The 24917-nt window shown below is 39.5% G+C and overlaps 1 protein-coding gene across 1 annotated transcript in view; it reads right to left on the bottom strand.

Annotated features, from left to right (window-relative positions):
* APBB1IP (amyloid beta precursor protein binding family B member 1 interacting protein) overlaps positions 1-24917 on the bottom strand; it is a 63910-nt gene that overhangs the window by 15575 nt on the left and 23418 nt on the right. The window contains exons 5-10 of the mRNA XM_063414077.1: positions 24008-24085; positions 21278-21437; positions 17572-17693; positions 10712-10786; positions 9439-9582; positions 5973-6083 (exon numbers count right to left, since the gene is read on the bottom strand). Coding sequence (XP_063270147.1) covers positions 5973-6083; positions 9439-9582; positions 10712-10786; positions 17572-17693; positions 21278-21437; positions 24008-24085 — 690 coding nt within the window. The remainder of the gene's footprint in view (positions 1-5972; positions 6084-9438; positions 9583-10711; positions 10787-17571; positions 17694-21277; positions 21438-24007; positions 24086-24917) is intronic.

Below are 24917 nucleotides of genomic sequence, written 5' to 3'. Positions count from 1 at the left end.
CAATAAAAAGCATTTCTAATTCTGCTTTCTCAGTTAATCTAGCAGTGAATTTACTCTGAAATACTTATCTGAAGCACTCATACTAACACAATTTCCAAATCTTTCTCATTAAAAAAAATCTCCTGCTTTCTATCTTTGTTTCCTGCCCTAGTCATTTGTTCTACATAGTTGTTATTCACAGTGTTTTCTATCTCAAGCACTGCTAATTCTGCTTCTACCTTTTTAACTTTTTGTGTTGAATACATTATGTACATGACTCAGCTTGCATGGAGCACATGGGGTGTGAGGAAAGAGGGAATCAGGAGAAGCTAAATACCAAATTACCTGCTAGAATGATGCTGCTATTGCAAACAAACTATTCTTTTTGAAAATTTACTTCCAAAATTCTTTGGATCATTAGAATTTTGTGGTTTAAATCATGGTGCCAAATGATGCCAGGAAAACTTAACTGTTTTGATTGCACAGGAAAATGTATCCAGCTGTAGAAATAGGGGATGATTTGCCTTTGTCTCAGTTTATCCCCAGGAAACCAATTTTTTTCATCCTAGATTAATTCAGCACTATGCACCATTACCTCCAGATTACTCAAGCATAACCAGCACCAATAAACTATAATTAAATCTACTCTTTGTCACAGGCACATCAGATTGACTAAACCAGCAAATTTGCATATAGATTACCTTGCTATTTGTCTGCTTTGAAAGATTTTGCAACATGGTGTGACAAAATCAGCTCCTGGACGAGCATGCGTGCGCATGCACACACAGAGACAATCCCCAAAATAAACATTACGTTCACAATTTCTGCTCAGTGCAATAGATGCTGTTGCTAGCATGATGGACAGATTCCTTCCTTCATGGGGAAATACCTTATTTTTGTGGGCTTTCTGTTTCAGAATATGAAATAAATCATTATAGGTCTCATTTACTTCCACAGCATTTCCCACATAACATAGTAGATGGTGAATGAGAAAATTTGCAGAGAATCTGGATATAAAATGACATGTTTGTAAATGCAAAGGTGGCTCTGAGGAACCAAACCATTCCTACTTGCTGTGTGCAGTGTGTGAATCTATTTTTACCAGAAAGGAGAGAGAATTCTGTTCCCTCAGCATTGCTCTCCCAGGAGTGGCCAGCACTCTGTGCAGGGTGGCAGGGAGAGCTGTGCTGTGACCCTCTTCTGCCTATTCTGCAGAATAACAAATCCGAACTTGAGAGATGCAGGTTTGAGTGAGGGTCTTTTTTCAAACTTGGCTGACCTTTCCTTTCCTCTTCTCTGCATATGGAGATCTCTATTAGGAAAAGACCCACTTTGTCTGATGTCAATGAGAAGGGTGGGATCTTTAAATTTATGAAAGCATTAGACTTAGGTTGAGTACAAAATAGGAAGAATCTGCATATTTATAGAAGCAGATGTCCAAATAAGTACTTCTTATACTCAGAGGCTCTGTTTTTAATATTTTGAGAGTTCTTTGTGTTGTTTCTGGGTTTTGAAATGTGGGAATTCCTTTGAGGGACGAAGGTTTGCTTAGCAGTGGTATAGAACAAGTGCATTTAAGAAGGTTAAAGCTCAGCATAGACCGAACAGCCCCTGGGAAATAAGGCACAGTTCTTCAAGCTGTTAGTTGCCCCAAGGCCTAAGGATTCCTGAAAGCCAACATCACAGGCTCTGTGCCAGGCTGCAGTCTTGTGCTCAGGACCCAGCCACGTCAGTCCTGGTCTGCTGCACAGGCACAGCTGAAGGTGACCCTGCTCTCAGCCACCAACCAGCCAGCTGTGCTCTGTCTGGTTGGTCACAGCTGGGCTTTCTACTGCCTGATACGAGGAAGTAGCTGCTTTGTTCTGTTACTGCAGTTGTCTCCTGAATCATCCTGAAAGAAAACTTCTGAATAAGCTCAGCAAAATGCTCCCTGTTTTGCTAGTAAACACTGTGATGTTTAATTGTTTCTGGCACCCGACCCTTTTGCCCATTATCTCCTCAGTGTCTTGATTATTAACAAATAAGCAAAGCACACCCCATTTTTGCCCTGAGGTACAGTATATACAGTGGGGTGCTGACATAATGGGAACAAATGATACACAAGGAGCACTCCCAACATACTGTGCTTCTCTAGCTGTAAGAGGAATATCCAAAAGCATGGATCTGCAGATAGGAATACTTATATTTGAGCTAGTTTAGGTGCAGCTCCAATATCCCAGGCTGCAAAACCCACCACAGCTTCGGGATAAGTATCAAAGCAACCTGCTCACGATGTGCATGACCTTGTTGCTACACTAATACCAGCACCCAAGCCAGCATTAGCTACATAACACAGGTATGATTACTGAAGTTGAAATGGAACACCAAGAAACAGGACAGAGGGAGCTGCCAGCTCCTGGTGACTGGATGCACATTAGCTAGGACAGGCACTATGACCAAAAGCTCACTGCCTCTGCAGGCCCTATACCTGACTGTAGCTGAGGACAACAAATTGGAGAAAAAGTCTACATCCCCTTCAGAGAGATCAAAGTGCAGCAACATTCGAAGAAATGTCATGAAGACTTTGAGGCAAGACCCATATTATTCAGGGCTGTGTCAGACAACCTGAAAAATCTCATTGTTCTGGCTAAAACCAGGTCACCAGGATTGTGGTTAACATTAGTTACAGTGTTTACATTCTCTTTACATTCTTGGTAATGCCTGGAACATAGATGTAAAAATGGCAGGAATCCTCTCCTCATTCTTATATTTTTTCCTGAGTGCTCTTCCCTCCATAAAGGCACACTGCAAAGATGACCAAGACTGGGGGGAGGCAAAAGGAAATGTTTCTCTTTTCTCTCTGCTAATGTGAGAAAAGACCTTCAAAGCAGGATCAAATATTACAAATATATATATATTATTTGTTTAGAAGGCTCATCATACAACTGAGGACCAGACGAAAAGAAAGAACACTTCCTTCAAGTATTAAGCCACACTCAACTCCAAATAAGCCTACAGTACTGGACATTTGCTGCCATTTGAATGAACAAAGGGCATGTCCCTGTTCTTGAAGTAAGGACACCAACAGCTTAACCACTGAGAAATGAATATGGTATTTTTTCAACTCAGTTCTCAAAGCTGGGAAAATATAGTTGTGAATTCACCAGGACTTTCCATCTAGAAATTTTCCTACCACAGAAGCAAGGTACTGCTGAAACTGCTACATCCTTTCATTTCTCCTGTACTATAAAGTATAAACTGGTCTCTTGCCTGAGCTGGGCAGGTTCTTTTGTTATGTTTGAAACAGCAGAGCAAGTAACTTGGCCGATGACTGCTCACGGTTTTGACATAGCAGCTCCTAAGGGGGTCCTCAGGAAGAAACAGCTCTTTAAATAATGTAGTGGCATGCTATTCAAAAACTTCCCAAGTGGCATTACAGTTGCTGGAGCGAATAAAGGCTTCCAGACAAACCTTTTTTCCCAAAATATTTCCTTTGCTTTACAGCCACCTAAGTGAACAGCTAGCATGGGCTGTGGCTGCTACTCCTTCAATTACCTTCCCTCGTTTGTTGTAAGACAGTTAATCTTATCCTGCCCTCTGTGGCAAGGCACACATAGGGGAATGGAAGAGCTGTGAAGACACAGAAGAGTCGTCTTAGCTGTGGAGAAATTTCCAACTGAACTGGGCATCCAAATTCCTTCAAAATTACTAGCTTCCTGTGTAATAAAAACAAATGTTTACCCATTACATCCACTGCCTTTTGCTCACTGCACCTGTCTGTCAGAGTACTGTTATTTCTTCTTGAGGACTTCATTCTCAAAATATGGCAGAATGAGGAATATCTCAAGAATGATGGTTTGTTTTCCTTCGGCATGTCAGGACAAGTGTCACCCAGCAAGAGAGGTATTTTCTTCTGGGAGATTTGCAGATCAAACCGGACAAGGCAAAAATGTGACTAAGTGTGATAAATGGCTCAGTGTTACCGTCCACACACTTCTGTGTCACCAAGATCCAATCAGAGAGACTGACATTTAACTTTGCTCTTTCCCTCAGCCCACAGATCTCAAGATGTATTACATCCTCAGCTCCAACCTCTAAAGGTAAGACAAGGATATGTGAGAACTCATTTCAGCGGCACGGCTTTAAAAAGTAGAATTAATACTCTATTTATATACAGAATTCAAATGAATATACAGAAATTATAATAAATATTAAACACTCCACTGCCCTCAGAAAGCCACCCCAAGTGGGAGACTTTCACTTCTGAAACAACAGAAGATACGAAGATATCAGCATTTGCCTGTAACTCCTGACCAACTCCAGTTGAAGCCAGCCATTAAAAAAAGCCAAGTCTGAAACTGAGTGGGTAAAGAATCTACCAAATGATGATTGGTAACAATTATAATGAAAAACAAGCACTGTAACATAATCCATTAATCACTAAGTTACATTGTTCAGAAATAATTACTGATACAATGTTTTTTCTAGTGCACTGCAAACACATTTTAGAAACATCAGAGCAAACATGATTTGCTAAGTAGGTTTCATACGTGTATAAACCTATTATACATAAAGCTTTCCTGTGTGAGCTTTTGATCTCATTCTTCCCATTTCACATTGAAGGCAGAGCACTAAAATCACACATGAAATAAAGCAAGAATTTCAGTTGAGGTGTGATGTTTTGCTAGTGTAAATAGCGTACCTCTTTTCAGAAAAGATGGCAGTAAGTCCAGAAAGTTTACCTAACTATTGTGAACAGTTAAACACATTGCTACATACATTCAAAAAATATGCCTGAACAGAATGTGAACAACTGTTATTAAACCAGTCAGTTCTTAGACCAGTCATCTGTTTAGAAAACCAATTTCCCCTTATTTTTTACATCAGCTCCCTTTTTCCTTTCTTTTCATTAGAGGTTGTACTTCTCAGAAGCAGTGCTTACCTGTTAACTTCTAAAAACTCATCCGTGTTTCTTGTAGAGTGTTTTGTGAAGGACTATAGTATTAAAATTGTTCATCTGTGTTAATTAGATACATCTGTTTCAGAAAATAAATCTGTGTCTATAAGCCACTTCTGCTTGGCCATATGTAAATTAGGCTAGCAGATACTCTAGAACTCAGATACTCAGATACTCTGGAACGGAATAAAAAAGTGCTTTAAGTGTGCAGCTAGAGCCAGAAATGTGGTACTGTAAGTGGTCTGCTGTGAATGTTTCCTGTACTTTTTTTTCTGAGATGGCAAGATACTGTGTTTTCCAATACTTTGTTTGCACTGCACACCTATAAAAAGGAAAGCAGCAACATGATTATCTTCTGTCTTGTACACAGTGATACGACAAATAGCAAGCAAGGCCAAATTACTGAAACCTCAAAGCTTCATTTCTGCTGTCTGAACTAGGTGAAAAGCATGGGCTTTTCCTTTCCTGAGAGGAATGCAGAATCCCCAGCCTATTTGAAATGCTATTACCTGGAGAGGCAGCAATGAGATACTTATTCAAGAACAAGCATTGGTTTTCATGAGTGGATGAGCCATGTATTTTGTCTTCCTGCCAGAAACAGCAGTGCAGTAAAATAGGACAAATGAGATGTTTATTCCTGCAAAATTTTGCGTCTCAGTTCAACAAACCCCTCAACAGATATGACTACACCACAAAAAAAGTAGATGTGCTTTTTAGTGTACAATCCATAGTGCTCACAGCATCAAAATTAGGGACTGCCAGACTTCTCATCGTACATCTGCCATGGGTGTCACCTGCCCAAACATGTCCAGTCACCTGAACAGCCAGCATATTCAACCCTGTTCTGAAGACAACTTTAGGATGCGGTGTAGTCATATATCACAGGATTATCAGTAATAAAATTAAGGTTCTAAATGTATGTTGCTGAAAACAATGAAGCAAAGAAGATATTACACATGATTTTGAAGAAGAGATTCAAACTTAAACATCTTTGAATATAAAAGAAAATTTCCAGACATTTGTGTGACATTTGCAGAACTTTTTTTTTGTACATTACCTTTAAGACAAAGCAGTGATCTGTAGGTGCCTTGTATTTCACTTTGTGTTGATAACCATAATACACATTGACGTTCTCAAACTGAAGGAAGCATGCCAGATCCCGTGATGTCTACAAATGAAAACCAAGCCCACCATTGTTAGAACAAATAGAATTTTGATGTGAAATTCATTAATAGGACCTTTATCAAGTGCATGAATGCCAGTGATTTTTATTCCTGTAATTCTCATGGAGGTGACTGAAAAAACAAGGATTAATTTTAAGTGTCTGCTTTCTTAAAATAAAAATTGGAAGAGGGTCAGTACATATTATGAATAATCTATAACACAGTTCAACATTTTGCTCTTGTTCTGGTTATGCTGTGCTTCATTGCTTTGTGTGGAGATTTTAGCTTATGTATAATATGACCAAAGAGAACATCATAGTAATAAACCACACCCTAAAAATTCTGAGTGGCGAAAGAAGTTTTGGGGTTCTAAATTGCACTGGGAGCTTGTTCTTCTTTTGAACATGTAGCAAACAACCCCTCATCAGGAAATAAGCACAATTTATTCTGTTTTGCTTTGAATTTTCTCAAATTTCCTGGCATTATTCCATTTCTGTTTATCCTAACGTTTGCTTGTTCACTATATATTGCTAAAATAACAAGATTTCTGTTGTTGGCATGTTTTTCAGTGATGAATTCTGCATACAGTAACTTTTGCAATCCTTTGCATGGAAATACAAAACTAGTCATTTCACATGGTCACTGAGAAATCAGGAAATTGTAGGGGAAAAAAGAAAAAATAAAACAACAAACCATGAACTCCCTCTACCCCTAAAAATCTTTATAATATGCATATGATGGTTTTTGTCTGCTGTTATCATTCTTAATAGTATTTTCATTACAATATACCCTTGAGTCAGTTTTATTTACAAACTGAGTTTGCAAGTAAGAGTTGTGGAGAAACACTTCCTACTAGATGTGGACAGGGCTTCTCTCTCTCTCCTGTCTCCACTGCAGCTGACAATGCCAAAGACTGCCAGTGACTGTGTGGACATCGGTTTTCCAAACATCTTAAAGTTCCTAAATATGCTCAAATCCATCGTGTATAATGTGTTGCTCCTTTCTATTAGGAACCAGGCAATAGTGATTAAAACCAATATGAGTGCTGTGTTTATTATCTTCTAAGGAACAGATTTTTATGCAAGGGACAAAGGCGCTTTTGTGAGTATTTGTGCAATGTTAACATGACATAGCAACGTTAACATGACAAAGCAACACGATTAACAGGAATAGATTTTCTAATTATCTGTAATTCTGATGCTTTTGTTTTGTGACCCTGCCCATTAACAGCACGTTTTTGAATGGGATGTAAGTAGAGCAATGCTGAAGAAAGAAATTAAGATAGCAGTGCTGACTGGTGCTGGTTTGTTAACAAATAACAAACAAAACCCACAAGTATGTACGTAAAATTATCTGAGTGTGCCCCTGTATTTTCGCCTTCGCCATGTATTTTACAGCCAGCACAAAGCGCCAAAGGTATGCCAGATGTCTTTGCTTTTTTTAACAAGTGAAAACAGGAATATATATGATGAATTTTAAAACAGCTGCAGCAACGGAAGATGCTGTGGTCTGCAAGTGTTCGTTTCTGTAACCTCAACTCTGTTGTGGGACTACTCTGCCCACAACTGAATGATGTGCACTTCTCATGCTACCCTGACAAGGGATGATCTCTCATAACTCAAGGGCTTTAACTGAAGAGCTCCACTGAATTCTACTGCAGTGCTTTAACACCCTCACTGCATCTGCTCATGTCCCAGAGATTACTGTCTCCACTCCAGACACGCGTACCTCATCCTCAGCTGTTCCAACACAGACTGCAGCAATCACTTAGATCCCCATTAAGCACAGATTTGAGGTGAGAGACTTGACTCTGTCTGGAATGGCTCAGACATGGGCATAGGCATCGTTTTGCTGAAGGCTGTTACAGATGCAGGAGCAAACAGATGACTGTGCTACCATTTTAAAGAGCTGTGACTACCTCCTAAAGAGCTGTGACTACCTCCTAAAGAGCTAGACTCTTGGTGGCAATACAGTGACTTTAAAGCACACAATTCCTAAAAATGCTCACTTACAGGCTGTTACACAGGCTGTAATGACGAACAGGCACTAGAGAGTTAAACAGCTGTTACAAGGGGACTAGAAGGGTTAGAAGCTGTTTACAGCCTATCACCTGAAAATAGAAAGCACTTCCCTCATTTGCACTATGATGAAAAGTCACTGGAACAGGTATCCCTGGATGAAAAAAGGCTGAGTAACTATCAGGACATGCTTGCCTTGTTTTGGCACTGTACTACTGGTCATTGTTGGAGGCATGCTACAAGGAAATGTCCAAGATGGACTTTGCATTTGATTACTTTTACATTTTTTCCACTTTAAGCACCTTCTAAATAGCATTCTAGATACTAATTGACAGGATGTTGTGTGTACAACCTGATTTGAGGCATGAAAGCCATTATCTCAGGGTCAAGTAAAGTAAAAATGAATTGCTGTGAAAGCAGCAAGGTGATCTGTGATTCGGTTATAAACACAGGTTACTGGAGCAGCAGCACAACAACCCTTTACAAGATTTTCCCTTTGTACTTTAGTCAGGAAATAGCAGAAGAGTTAAGTTTCAAAGCACAAATCATAACAGTAAAGCTTCACCTGCAGCAGCAGCATTTCTGAATATGAAGCATTAACAGAGCTGTAAGTGGTAACAGAAGTGGTTTTCAGAATACACACAAAAAACCTATATACCAGCCGTCCCAGAATCCACTGTTCTACCTCGTGATTGTGGAAATGAAAAGCCACAGCTGTATGTGCAATACATCCAGTGCTGGCAATTCAGACTCTTTAAATATTTTGCAATACTAAATGTAAGTAAATTTGATTCAGCCGGGTAGATGCTTCTGACTCACTTCTTTCTACACAATGGGTGGTCTTAAAAAGCCATAAAAGACACAACACATTCCCTATGTACAGATCACTGTATTAAAAATGTACAGCATTTCATGTGCTGGTTATTGGTGCAGAAAGTCAGTATCAAGCAAAGTAAAATTCTTTTTTGTGACAAGAAATTAGTTTACTTGACAACTTTTTAAGGTATTCTTTCACAGGGAACCCATATAACTGTGAAGCATTTTGGCAGCACACCACCCGCTGATGGGTGCTATGCTATTTTTCTTTTCCCTCCTGCCTTCTGGAGGAGCACTATTTTATTAATGCTTTTATCTATCCCTAGAAATCAAAAGGAGAGAAACGTGACAGGATTCAGTGACTGCATTCTAGTATTTGCACAAGTGGTGCAGTAAAAGCTGAACCATGGAAATCTCAGCCCTCTCATATGCACCAGACAGTGCTCTTCAAATGCCACCTTGGGAGTTCTACTCTTTCACCTCCATGAATTGTTTTATTGCTAAAAGGATTATTTGGCTTCCTGACCTTGGTTTTTCCTCTGGGTACATAATAAATTCCAGAAGCTCGTAGAAGAAAATAACGCCTCTTCCAGGACTTTTTTCCATCTTCTTTTAAATAAAGGGCCCCTTCAAGCTCTGGCACAATGACAGATGTCCCACAGAAGCTTTCCTGTGCAACAAGAATAATAATGCACAAAATAAATCCATTTAAGCACAATCCTATCAATATATGGCAGAAAAATTCTCCCTTGAAAAAGAAAGACATTTCTCGTGAGAGTGAACATATGAACACAGGGAATGCAGTTACTAGGGAGATGAACACCTTAGACAGGTAAAGAAAACTTTTCCAAGCTAATGCTGGGTGCTCACATACTGATAAAGAAGGCTTGCAAAACCTCCATTCCTCAGGGTCAAGCAAAAACAAAGGCTTTTAACTAGACATAGATGTGCCCAGTGAAGGCTATAGAACAGAGTGGATGGTACTGTTGTTGGGGTTTTTTTTTCTCTACTGCAGTGTTTATAGGTACTGTAGAGAAATACTTTGGTAGAGAGATTCTTTAGAAACTGCTTAGAGCTCTAAAAACAGCTCAGTCTCTGTCTTCACTGTGAAATATATGCTAGCATTTAAAACACTTTAATCAGATACACTAATTGTTTGCTTGAAGGACTTACTGTTGGGTAACTTTTAATGCCAACACACTTATCACTTAATGTTTTCATTTAGTATTCACCAGGACTTCTGCTGGTTAACATCTGGTGCCTTCATGAGATGCACTGATTTTGAAATGTGAGTCCTCAGTCACCTGAGAAAAGCATTTTCTTTGTGAGCTTTTCCCAAACTGCTTGCCTGGAGAACTGTGGTAATCTTTTCTTTCAAATAGCTCTGGATTTTTCTCTTTCAAGTGTACATCTGAAGCAAAACTCGAGCAGGAAAGGGAAGAGATTAAACAGACTTTCTGGAAAAGTGAATGGGTCTTTTTCTGTTGTAGTACAGTAAGTAAGTTGAGAAGTAAATCCACTTCTAACCTAAAGATAATTATTCAGTACTGATCAACCTTCCCAACAACAAGAAGTCCCCCAAGGGCTGGCCTAAGGGTGATCAATGTGCACTTTTAATGAGGAGCAGCAGATGCAGAGGAAAGTCTACATACTAAACCCAACACACAAAGACTCCAGTAATCACAGAACTTCCTGTTGTTATACTATTTCCCACAAAGAACTAAATGTTATTGAAGAGCAGATGCAAATGGTAGCAGTCTTGGCGACATTTGTATCATCAGCCTGACAATTTGGCTTACCTCCAGCAAAGCCTCTTTGTTTTTATCATTCATTTCTTTGCTTTCTTTCTTCCCTTTGTTTGCCAGGTAGAAATTCTGATGAAGACACAAAAGAAGTTCATGTTCATTATAAAGCCAGCAATACAAGTAACAAGATTGCTACAAACTCACTCAATAGTTACTGAGTCTTTCAATACTGAGTACCCAATCAGCAGGTGCAAAAGACAGACCCTTCTTCTCACAGAAAAATTTTATCTCATCTGCCTGCTCATGAATTTTAATTCTTTAGCCTGAATATAATTCAAAGATAATACAAGATTGTTTCTACCCATGTAAATATGGCCTCCAAAAATTAAAACAAGTGGCTTATGTTTTTGGCTATTTTTCTGGCTCAATGGGTCTGGGTTTTAGCATTTCAATTCCAAGTCACTGCTTCCTGTATTATTACAGATTGTAGAGAACCTAACACTTGTCTGCATTCTGATATACAATGAATACAATGCAGTATCAAAAGACTAGAAGGCATTTTCCCTACAATCCAATCTGATCATTTGCATGCTTCGTATCTTACACTCTGGATATAACTCAGATCTCAATTTTTTAGTCAAAGCGCTCATATACCAAAGTTTATATACCTTTATCCAAAGTTACTACTTTCTACTTTTGTACCCTTGTTCATGTTCTTCAAAGTACTTTTATGCAGTGAAGAAACTGTTCAAAAATCTAGAAGAAATCTGAAGAAGTGATCACCATGATATCTTGGCACATATACTCCAGCCTACTGAAAATAAAGGCTGCACTCCTCTGTTTCTGTGAAGCTGCAGCTGCCCTTGGAGGACCCAGTGCCTGCGTGCCCCAAAAATAAGGAACCCATAAAAACAAATTCACCCACTGTTAAACACAATAACCAGTCTGCATCCATCTGCATTGTACAGATGGACAAAAGGACAGCATGTGGACATATGTGCAGATTCTGACAAATGGGAAGGATGCTAGGACTAGTGTGCTGGAGCATGTGCAGTGGCTTTGCTCCACAGCAAGCAGGGCCAGACAAGCACAGACAGCTGCCTGCAGACACTAAGGCAGCTGGGTGTGAAGAGAGACCAAGGATGGATGCATCAAGGAGCATTTGGATCCATGGCCCTGAGGCCAGAATGGTTACACTCAGAGTTCTTGTGGTTTACAGTTTTTCACTTTACCTGACTTTTTATCTCTATTTTTTCCTGTCTCAAGACTGTGAGAAAGCAATAACATATTTACATGCCTAGAACTCCTCAACACCTAAACTGCAACATAAATGCAAACATTACCAAAATACAAATGAGAAGTGTGTAAATGAAGGAACAACAGGCTGTTGCCACAGTATAAGAAAGAAGAAAAAATAAGCAGCAAATCTGCCCTGCCGGCAGACCACATTTACAGCAATGCAATTCATCTGAAGTGAAACCCTGCTCTTCCACTCAACCACATCTTCTTTCAAAGCAGTGCTGTGAACAGCTGTCTGCCACAATGCAAGCTTCAGAGCAGACCGTTTTTGGAGGAGCACCAGGAGAGGAAGCAGAAGAGGTCTGGATCTCAAAAACAGTTCTTTAAAAACTGCTTTCTTCAAAGTTCACATTAAGTCAGACAGGGGAGCTCAGAAACACAGACACCTGCAATGTGGCCTATGCTGAGGCCATGTCTGTGGTGTGAGAAACTTCAACATTCAATACAATAGACAGTTATCCTAGGAAATGCAGCTGGCTTCAGACTGTCTGGACATATTTTTAGTCCACAGCTGAAGGTAAGCAAACACTAAGGTCCACGCCTTTGCAGTTAGATCTAAAGGTGATATTCAGAGTGAGAAAAAACCCCAAATCAGCTCTAAACAAAACCCACTTAGAAGTTCTGAGCAGCTGCAGCCTGGTGATCAGTGCATGTGCAACAGCTCCTCTTGACAGGCAGCACTCTTGCAGCTGGGCTTCAATTCTGTTATAGGATGGGTTGGGTCTCCAGACCTTGGGATAGATTTGGAAAGTGGACGGACAAGCAAGCTGTAAGGCTTCTTCTCTAGACCATTATAAAGACATAGTACAACCCCTAAAATACACAATGAAGATTTACCAAGGTAAGTACACCTTATCACTGTCTCAACAAGGCTTGGCTCATCAACTTTACTGCTAGTGGGGAGACCATCCATCTGACTTAGTCAGCCTTCTGTGGATTGATAATACAAAAACAAAGCTCCTCTGACTACAACTGATTCCCATCCAGGCATCTGGCATTTATTTAGCAGAAGCCCAGACCACCCCGTACCGACACAGTCGTAAAGAGAGAAAGTTTGTAAGGATATCCATGCTAGATCTCTAATGTCACAGCTTTTTCATTAGGGAAACAGGGCTCTGTCACCTAACCCAATGTTACACAGATGTACACTGTTGTCTTTCACCTGTCAACACACACTTCATTTATTACTGATTACCTCCTTTATGTCTCTGTTCTGAAATCTGGAAGGACATGGTACTTATTATTTGTCAGTGGCTAAAAATGTGGGGAGCAGACTGAACACTGTACTTGTTTCATCACTGTGTGGTCGTCTATTTTTGACCAGAAGCATTCATCCTAGAGGAGGCAAACCACATGTGTCCAGAAGAGGTCATTTCAAGTCCAGTAGTCAAAGGTCATGATAAAAGGCAAGCTCTTTCCTGTGTGAGGACACCACTGGGAAATGCATGTTTGGTTTGGGATGTCAGGTCATTACTGGGACAAGATGTAGCTGGAGGGCAGCTTTCTACATGTATCTACAGATTTGAGAATTAACTATTTCAAAAGTCTATGCATGCAACCTTTCCACTGAGGGACACAGCCTTCTTCTTTCCTGTGGAAAGGTAGGTAAAAAAAAAATCAGGCTGTATCTCTGCACTGTATAACCCTCAAACAGTGGAGACAGAAAGTGTTTTCAGTAGTGTCCAAGAACATCTGTGTTGACATGTGATCAAAGCAAACATGGATCATGACAGAAACAGTACTTAACTACTGCACTATCAAACTCTCTGATTGGTGTTTATGTCTCTGTGCTCAAAAAATGATCCTCCTAAATGAAACAGCACCTCTCTCACACCTTTCACTTTTTTTTCATACACAGACCCATCCAAGTGGGAATGCAGCAGCAACTACTTGTTGCATGGCAAAAAACAGGTACTCCAAGAGAGCACGCTCCCTCTGCCTCCTCTTACACTTACGTTGTATTTTTGCTTTCAAGCTCTTGAAATTAATTTTCCAGAAGATCTGAAAAAAGCCAGAACAGCACAGACCAAATAGTGTGCATAAAACAAGGCAGCTGCTTCATACTCATGGCTAGCTTCTTTGAGCAACGGGCTGCCTGTTCATGCTCATCCAACCTGCACCCAATATGAGGCAAGAACTGGCCAGCTCACTTCCCATTTCAGATCATTTCAACTGCAGCATGGTTTGTGCAGAAAAAATAGAACAAGGTCATATCCACAAGCCATATCATAGTGTGTCCCCTAGAAAACTGAACATTAAAAATACTAGAAGATACCTATGATTGCTCTGAAGATCATAAAAGTAAAAAAATACATGAAGCTAAAGGCAAAGCTCTTTTGAAACCGCAAAAAAGAGCGAGAAATTAAGATTAATAAACAATGGGAGTACAGTGAAAAACACCTCCCTTTTCTCACTTCTATTTCTTTGCACTTTTGCCAGCACACTCGACAACCATATTCCCAGTCACACTTTTATGTTTTTATCGCTGGGTTACAGTGGAGGCAAAAGGAAAACTTTGATTCATAAATGTGGCCAAGCTGGTGAAAAACAAAAGTATCACCTGGTGGATAGTAGATAAATATTCAAGCATGAAACTCACTATAGCTTTCTGTTATAAAAGACATTACAAATCCTTACTCCACCTCCTTCTCACGCTGTTGAGAACTCTTGCTCTTCAGAAGAAATAAAATAACAATTCAGTGTATGGGTTCTCCATTGGAAGGTGTAGCTCTGACTTTTGGCTTACATATGAGGGAGCAGAAACATAAAGTACCCTCTGTACAGACTTTCAATAATTTTCATAAATACTGTCCAGAAATAAGAAAACAAACAAACAAAAGCACATGCAGTTGTGCCTGCACTGTTAGATTTTATCAAAAGAAAAACACAGGAAATTGAAGTTGGTGCAAACAGAAGTAAAATAAAGCATTCTAAGAACATGACCAGCACTTAGAGCAAGGAGTTTAGATTCAGCTCCATCTTAAAAACAGTAAGTTTCCTTCATTTTTCTTCCTTTTTAGTATCTTTTAGCTGAGAGGCATTCTTTGAGTTTTTTGAAAAGAGGTGTTGAGACCTGACAACCTTTCCTTTCAAGATTAAACCAGCATCACTTAACCATATGACAAAACATCACCTTTCCAATGCTATAAAGGTTCTCTTTATTTGCCCATGTACCAGCAAGTATTTTTGTTTCACTCTTTAGTCACAGACTTGTGATGTTCCCTCTCTGCAGATGAGTCACTGATGGCATTCATGGAGCAATCTTTTACTGCAAGTTCCCTGCGAGTCTATTACATCACAGTGAGCAGAGGGCAAAAGTGTGCCTTTCTTCATGGCAGGGGGAACACCTGAGAATTTTATAGTAGCTTTTTCTAAAGGTATTCCAAACACTTTTAAGAAATATTTCAGAAACAAAGCTGCAGAAAAACTACCAAGTGCTGCAGGCCAAGAATGATAGTCTTCAAAAAAACCCATGGGCATTATCTGAGCAACACAGTGCCAGCACATAGGGAATAAATCCTGCATTTCAGAACCTCAATTCCCTCTTAGAGAATGAAACACTTTAAATTAATAGTTGTTAAATCCATCTATAACTAGCTCACAGAAAGAAACAGTGAACATTGGCACTGGTTGCAGACCTTCTTCGGAGGTCCAGTGTTTTAGGAGGTCATCTGCCCATCTTTATAAGATTTTTAAAAGCACTCAATTGTGTCGAATCTTTGTGATGAAAATTTTGTATCACTAATTTGTCTAAGAATAAACTTTAGGCACCTGGCCACCTTTGGAATTTGCCTCTTTTTTTCCCCAGAAAAATATCTGCAAGTTAAAAAATGGTGAGATCTCCACAAAACCCTTCCAACAGAATGAGCATGAAATAAACAAGGAATTCAACTGCTGCAGCATTAGCACCACTGGGTGTGTCAAAAAAAACATTCTGCAATTTGTGTACTCCCAAAATGAGTTTTACATGGCAGCCTTGACTGAGCCAGAAGGAGGCTGAATATCCTGAGCAGTCTCAGAGCACAAGATTTCAGTTTCCCACTGGTTACACCATAACGTCCATCAGTAGTTACTGAGGTAATCACACATCCTACCCCAAACAACTCAGCATTTCCGCTTGCCTCACCTTTTCAGGGACTCACTGCAGATCAGGTATTTTACCACGTTTCAGTATTTAGTGTGAGCTCTGTACAGTACAGATTACTTTCTGCCACAAAGTGCTGATATGACTGTACTGTTTTCCCCATTCACAGTGTTTGAGTTTACCACGCCTGACAGATGGTCAGATTTTATTATTGGCAAAATATTTCAACAGCGTGACAGTCACAACTGATCCAGCTTCCTTAGACTGTTCATTTTAGAGCTTATCATGGAGGGGCTAAAACTCAATGACTGCAGGCTTGCCCAGATCCAGCTGAAACACGAGGACAGAGTTACACTTTGGTTTTGGTTTAGGTCACATTTATTTCTAAATTTCATTGCAACCAAAATGCAATATTCATTGGAGCAGAATATTCATCAAAGTTTTACTTCCTGTTTGAGGTTCAGAGCCTTGTTCTAAGCCATTCTACCCAAATAACACCACAGTGTATGAATCAAATGTGAAGTAGAATCTCTGCTGCTGGGTAGGTTTATGTGCTCTAGAAAGGAGGACACTGAGCCACTATGCTGTATTTCCAAACTTGCTTTTGCTGTTTCATATTAAAAATCAACATTAATCCATGTACATTGCAGGATAAGTTTTCCTTCCCTGACTGTGGGTACTTTGTCAATGAAGGAAACTTCTTTTCTGCACGTTTTATTTGAAACATTGGCTCATTCTATAAAAAACAACTTCCTAATGAGCAGCTTGGTGAGATTTGCTGCCAAATTACATATTTGACTCATTTTTTTCGGCAATGCTGAATTGCTCATTTTTCTCTTGTGGCCCTTAGGAACAAACCAGATGCTCAGTGAGCTAACAGTCAGCTGACATGGGGAAAGATCTTGCGCCCCAGAATCCAGCAACTGTACGTTCCAGGATGTTTGTACATACATGTTTGACCACGTAACACAAGAAATAAAACAATTTATGTATATACCTGTCTGAATAATTTGATGCAATTCAGTGTGCAGACCCTCCTTTACAAAGTTAATGTGCACAAGTTACTGATAACCCAATTCTTCTCCTCAGTATAAACAAAATCCAGTAAATCCTCTGTAGTATTCAGTATACCCTTCATGAAGTTTCACGTACAACTGGCAAAAACTGGGCCTTCAAGGAAATGTTGATACTCATCAGCAGAAATAGTGGAGAAGCTGGAGTAATAACAAAGGCCAGGTTTTCACAGCTGTGCCATCTCACCCAGTTCTCAGAGCTGTACCCAAGCAGTAGCTCATACTGGAGGAGAACTACATTCTTCAGCTTTTACCTCTACAGATAGGACTCCAAAATAGTATCAGAAAAAAGAGTTTCAAATCCTTGCCCTCAACATCCTGATGGGTTTTTCAGTTGAAAATACAAGTTTTGCTTTCTCAGAATGGGCAGAGCTGAAAGTAGACTATTAATGCAATAGGTAGCATGCAGACTAAATGACCCTAGTTTAGACTCTTATCCAAATACCATGTTAGCTTACCTGGGGATTTTTAAATAAAGCATATTTTTGACTTTTTTCCAAAAACAGAATCTTATTCTCAGTGTCTCGAGTCCAGTCTGATAACACTTCAACAACATTTTCATGGTCTTCAAAAAACCTTTCTGGAGAGACAGAGAAGATAATGTAAGACATTCAAACCGTTTCTGCCCTCTCCTGAGGCTGCAGAAATTCCTGTGTAAGAATGCAATCATTATCTGATGTTCACTCAGTGCTGGACAGTCCAGCACTCCTTTCCACTGCACAGATGGGTGCAAAACCCACATGAAATTGTGTCACATGGAACAGCAAAGCAGCCACAAAAGACACCCTAGGTAGCTGTGCCATGCTCCTGGATTCCTCCTGCATCTCTGCTGTTGCTTGAAGACTGCAAGGGATGGAAACAGTGATCCATCAGGAGTAGATGGTTACACCCATATTTTTCACGGCTTTCTGCTTTTAATTGATTTTGGTTTTTTTAGGGTTTGCAGTACTGCAGACTGGAGGACAGGAGCGGGGTATGTATAAATTTTGGCTAATGAATTGGGAAAAAAAAAGTAAAAATTTATTTATTTGTCTTTTTGCTTTACTTCTTTTACAATGAAGATTTGTTTTTTGTCAACAGGAAGAATTCTATCCACTGAAAATAAAATTTTTGGTTTCAAGCAACTGTACTTAAAACCACAAACAGTGAAACAGAGAAAATTATGAGAGCTGATGTCAAGACATACTGGTTCACCCAGCATCTCTGTAGTTAAAAACCTTACCAGGGATGCAAGAGACTGAATGTCAGCTCTGTTCCCTCCTGATCTGCTCTGAACCCCAGTCCTCCACCCAGGAAGGCCACAGGGTGTGCTGAGATTAGGTAACTGATCTTTTCCACTTCAGTTTCATTTATATAAGATTTCTCAAGAGTAACATAAAACCCCTCCTAAAGGAAAACGTATTCAGCATAACTTGTCAGGTCATTTTGGAGGGTCCTAACCTGAACTTTTTTACAAATTCAGTACTGGGATAGGGAATTCACTCAGCTCCAATTTTTGGTTGGATTTTGGCAGTTTCCTGGGAACAGCCACACTCCCATTTCTGTGGTCTGTGATGATCACGTCTTCCAATGGCCTAGATAGGCCTGGCATCAGAGGAGGTAACAGAGCATACATTTTGTAGGCTTTCTCTAGCACGTGTTACTTTTGACAAGGGTTTAGTTATTCCCCTCCAACCTATATCTTTTGAATTAATTAAATTCACAGAATGAGATTAGCTTCAAGACCCATTTGCACATACACAGTAACTTTTAACACCAACAACATAACACTCCTCATTTAGCAACCGGTACTTTTGCAATACACTGGAAATGGAAAGCACTACATAAAACCCCATTAATGGTTTGAAGGGTCAACAGTACCTTATAATTCAGGATAGGCATGAAACAATTCTCAGACAGTAACGCTAATTTTTGCCACATATATTTTTCCTTGTTCAATTGCTGCACTAGGATTTTCTTGTATGGAAAATGTGATTTTATTATCCTCAGGAGGGTCTTTTTAATAATTACTTTTACCTAAAAAAAGTAAAATCTGGATGCCCATTATAAGACTATAATAGTCTTTATTGCAAAATAGATGCTGGTACGTTCAGCCCAGTGTTACATCACCATCTCACTACTGAGATTATTTGTGATATTTAAGAGGTATTTAATTTTCACCTGATGTATTTAATTTTAAACTGTAGTTATTTTATTTACAATGGCAGTCTTTCAAAATAACCGTATATGTAAGACAACCTGTCATGGAGCCTGTGATATAAAAGTAGTTTGGACCTTCAGTTCAGCAAGAAGTTTTGCTGTTCAGATTTGCTTCTTAAAGTAAACATAATTTTATTCGCTTTAATACTAACATGGAAAGCAGGCAGAAAGATGAAGTGGAGAAAAGTTCTATCTTTGTGCTGATAGTAATGAAGCTATACAGAGCAGCCAAGAAGTATTATGACGAAAATGAAGAATGGCTCACATTGTTCTGACTTTGAATAAAAGCAACTACATGTGGCTGTGCATTAGAAGCAGAAGAAAGAACATGTACTGTTTCACTCATTTTGAAACTGCCTTCTGCAAACAAAAAGGATCCATCCTCAGCAGATCTGGACCTGGTAATAGATCACTGCATCAGGAGTTAACAGATTTTTCCTTTTTTCTTGAATCAGACACAAGTTTATTTCCTTTGGTACTTTTCTTCTGTCCTGGCTTTTAAAATAATTTTTATTTATCATGAGAGTAAATCCTTACTATACCAATACCCTAACACTAACCAAAATCACCTAGCATTAGCTGAGACTAAAGCAGCACAAGTAATTTTTACAAAAAAATTCTAACTGTTAACCCCCATGTTTGTAGCAAACAATCTCCCTGATACCTTCCATTTTAATTGCATGATTGGAAATTCAAATATCTATCCAGATTATGAAGAAACACAAGTACATTCTTTTTAAAGATTATGGAGATTCAGAAAATGTTTATATGCTGTCATCCTAATACTCAGACATGTTTGTCCAAGCCACATTGAACAAAAATGGAGCAATTTTCTAAGATGGGAAAACACTCCAAAATAATTCAGTCAGATTTCTGGGGTCAAATGACATTTCCAGTCTTTCCTTAGTTAAGATAAGCAGGTATAAAAGAATGAAGCACCCTTATCTTAATCAAGTGGCAAAAACACATTGGCAGTACATTTCTGCACCACTCTTACAAGCAAATGAGGATCTCTTTGCTCAAGACCAATCAGGCTTTTTTCCAGTTATTTTTAAATTTCTATTGTTTAGTTTAGCAGAATGACTACTCCTGGGGCTCTTTTAAAGTGTGATATTGATACTTAACTTTACTGGTGAATTTTCAGATCTCTGCTGGGAGACTGTAAACTGAGAATGTTAAAGGCTGTTTGACAATTTCATATTTCTCTTGGTCAAATGTGACTCTGAAAGAAAGTTGTGGCAATTTCCCTTCTCCTTGTGATGTCAATACCTTTTCAGTCTGGAAAATAAAAAGCCTCTGAAATACTTCACAGTTAGAGAATTTTCTGTTCTTAATGAAAGAAATCTTGAAGCCTTTTTCAAACAAGACTCATTATGTTGCACAGAACAATTTCTAAGTTTTGCACAGCTGTTTTCTAGGCCAGGTGAATAACTCACCATCAGCAGAGCTTAGCTGCAGCCCCATCACAGAGCAATATCCTGTACACAGCTACACTTAAGAAAACAATTACCACAAATGAAAAGCATTAGAAATGACTGAAACACCTCTCCCAAAGTCTTGTTAAATGACATTTGTTTGGCCAGTATATACTACACGCCTGCTGACAGGACTCCAGCACTGCATCCTCTCTTCAAAAAGTGGATTTGAGTAGTGGTGTGTTTGAGTTTGTCATCACCTTAAAATTCATATGGCTCCTTCATTTTGTGTAAAATAAAATAATGGAAATGATGAAGAGCAAGGAGTCTTCTGCAGGTCATAGCATAGCTGAATGGACTCATTTCTACAGGACAAACAGACCAAATATATTCCTGCAGCATCCCTCAGCTTAGACTCTGTGATGTTCCAGCACCAGGGGACACATGAGCAGGAGGAATGTTACTATATTTTCAAGATTACCAACACTTGCCTGATCTTTCAAGATTACCAGCCCTCTATCTATTTGCTATGTGCTATGTCACTACTTACCAATCTGCAGCTCTGGGTACATCTCATACAGACACCAGTCAACATTGCAGTCACAATGGGTTTTCTCAAAGAGGTTGTCCAGAACGTCCCGTGCCACCTGGCGCTCATCCACCATTAGGGACTTTGTGCTGTTATCGTTCATGTGCACCTTGATAACAAGCTGAGAACAAGAAGAGTCAGGTCATTTCAGAAGCAAGAAAAAGACTAGCCTGAATCTGCTAACACAGATAAGAAAGATAAAGGCTGAAGGTTATTACTGATTCAAAGGCATCCTGTCTAACAGCAAGTTGAGAGAATAAAACAGCTCTGAAGTTCCCACATTATAATGCCACCAAAATAAAGATCTTTTCTCTAAAAATAAAATTGAGCTTTGTCCTATGCACAGCCTCAGGAAAGGTGAAATTGCTATGAAGAAAAAGCAGAAGTTAATCTCTTCTCTAAATCTACTATGTGTGCAATTAAGAAAAATGCTTGACAGGGAAAATAAGTACAAAAGGACAGAGCATCCTTAAAGCAAGCTACAAATCAGGAAAATTTAGTATTAAATAGAAAAAGAATGGAATAATCTTGCCACACCAACAGAATAACCTGAAATTGGATTGTACTAAGATGGGCCATAGTCCAACAGTCATCAATAAGAAAACAGATGAGTTCACAGAATATGCTAAGCTGGAAGGGCCCCATCGGGATCATCAAGGCCAGTTCCTGGTCCTGCACAGGACAACCCCAAGAGTCACACCATGTGCCCCAGAGCATTGTCATGTTTCTTGAACTCTGTCAGGCTGGTGCTGTGACCACTTCCCTGGCAGGCCTGTTCCAGGCCATTCCCTTGGGTTCTGTCGCTGGCCATCACAGAGAAGAGATCAGTAAGTGCCCCTCCTGTTCCCTTCATGAGTCACTAACATTGACCAAATTAACCTTAATTAAGACAGTCATCACTTCTTCATATGTTCTTGTTTGTTAAACAAGAAACAGAGTGAACTTTCTTTAGAGAGGAACAATGCAAGAAATTGCTGAAGTACATAAAATGTGATAAAGAACTGGAAATACATTATAAGAAAGTACTTAAAATGCTCCATTAGTACTTAAAACAATAGAATAATTCTCTACAAGGCCTGTATATCGCTATGTGAGTTGGAAGCCCTTCCATATAGTCTTGCATAGCTCTTTATTTTAAAATGTGTGCATAAAAAGCTTTGGTTCTAAAGAGACAATCTGTGTAAAAGGTCAGGTAGAAGCAGTTATAATCCCCAAGAGAAAATCTACACTATCTCTGAAAAGCAAAAACAAATGTAACAAAATCCATGAACTTGTTTTCATTCCAATCCTTGTAAGAAGAATAAGCAGCTGAGCCATAATGCAGATTATAGAGTAAAAGAAGTGTTGTATGTGCATAATCTTACACGTTAAAGGCAAAAGGGGATTTTTGTCTGGTTATAATTGATTGGTGAGAAATACGCATGCAGCTTCCACCTTCACAGAATCACAAAACAGCCGAGATTGGAAGGCACCTGCGGTGGTCATCCAGTCCAGCTGCCTGGGCAAGCAGGGCCACCAACGGCCAGGACCCTGCCCACATGGGTTTGTTTGTTATCATCTCCAAGGAGGGAGGCTCCACAACCTGCCTGGCAAACCTGTGCCAGGCTCACCCCCCCTCACAGTGAAGAAGTGTGTTCAGAGCCTGTTTCCTGGTGTTCAGAGCCTCCTGTGTTTCAGTTTGTGCCCAATGCAGAGGCACATCACTGGGCAGCACTGAAGAGAGCCCAGCTCCATTCTCTTTGCACCCTCTTTTGAGAGTTTTCTCGAGACAGACAAGAACCACATAGATCCCTCTCTTCCCTAGGCAATCTCAGCCTTTCCTCAAAGGAGATAGTCCTGATCATGTTCATGATACTTTCTGATCATCTTCCATTGGGATGGAACTCTCTTGAGTTTGAAGGAGGTGATCTTTAAATATTAACCAGCTTTCTTGATCCCTTCTTCCCACCAGGAAGTCCCATATGGGACTCTTCCAAGCAGATCTTTGCAGAAGCCAAAGTCTGCTCTCCTGAAGTCCAGGGCTGTCAGCTTGCTTTTCACCACCACCCCTGCCCTTTGTCCTCTGCTTTTGGTAAAACAGAGAAAATCAGTTTTCCTGACAATATTTAGTCAATTTAGAATTCAAGAATGACACAGTAATTTCACTACAGTAACATGGGCACAAGATTGAACCTTACTTCTACCATATGGTTCCAAATATTCAGAGTGGGAAAAAAAAAAGTTGGGGAAAAAAAAAGTCTCCCAATGGAGAATTCCTAACATTACAAGGAAAAGTGGGTGACCAATGAGCAGTCCTAACTTTTGTTACAGAGCTTTACAAAGTCAATATCAGTGAAATCATCCCAACACATTCTCTCAGAAGTAGCATTTGTACATGAACATGAAGTGTTCTGTGGGAACCATCTCAAGTCTGGACATCTCCAAATTTATTGAAAGCTTCAATTCCTGGAAGCTCTGCAGGCTCCAGAACTTCCCACCTCCTTTGAGCAAGACTGACAGGTCATGACAGTTTTTAGTTCACATCCACTATTTGGAGTTACTGAACACCTGCAGCTTCTGTTAAGTTCAGATGGAATACTAGTTTAGGATGAGTGGGCATAATTACTGTCACACTGCAGCATGGTGCAGACACTGGCTGGAACCTTTGTAATTTTTAAGTCTTATGGTAGCATGTACTATTTTATGGCTCACCTTTTTAACTTTGGCTTCCTTCAGTTTCTCCAATGCAAGTTTAATCTTGTCAGCTTTAGCCTTTGCCTCTAGTTCTTCCTGAAAAGACACAAAATATTTGGTGTATTTCTTGTTAAGTAATCTCAGCAATTTACGTCTACTTGAAAAGGGTTGTTTCTTGATATTTATATCCTGAAGATAAGGCTTGTCACAGCAAACTTCATATATACAGATAATCTCCAGCTTTCCTTGATCTAATATCCTTAAGACAAAGCTTTGATTTACAAGTCCAGTGCTCCCTACTGTTGCTCAGTCATACAGTTCTTACATGATCTGTTCCTCAAATGCTACAGGAATGCCTGACAATTGGACTCTTCTGTGTTTCTGTACATACAGCTGATACAAAAGAGAAGGTGAAGATCTAGACTGAGTGAAATAGCATTGTGGCTGCAGCTGCTTGGAAGAAAACTTGCTTCTCATTGGGGTAAGAGAACTAGAATTTGTATGATTTTACCAAAATTTTGGCTTGCAATTACACCAATTATAATTTTATATCCTGTATTCAGTACATTTGTTTACTTGAATTCTTTGACTTGCCACATATGATCTCTTTTTGCATAGATACTTACTGAGAGGAACACCTCCATTAACTGGATGATACCATGGCTTTTAATTCTACTAATGGACCTATTCATATTAACACAGACAGTTAGAGCACACAAGTTCATTCCAGCTTTTGCTGAATGCCACAGAAAGAATCCCAGAAATCTCAGTATCACCCAGCTTTACTTTTAAAAAGCAGCTCTATCAATATCATGCCCCTCAGTATCAATGACATCTGTGATCCAAGAAGACTCTGGATCCCCAGTGGCTGAGAATTTTAGCTACATGTACCAAATGCCAGTGCCTAGTGTTGTCTCTGTGACTGCTG

Source organism: Prinia subflava, chromosome 1 (assembly GCF_021018805.1).
Source record: "Prinia subflava isolate CZ2003 ecotype Zambia chromosome 1, Cam_Psub_1.2, whole genome shotgun sequence".
NCBI lineage: Eukaryota > Metazoa > Chordata > Aves > Passeriformes > Cisticolidae > Prinia > Prinia subflava.
The sequence above is the reverse complement of the archived record's forward strand: the minus strand, read 5'-3'. Positions and strand labels throughout refer to the sequence as shown.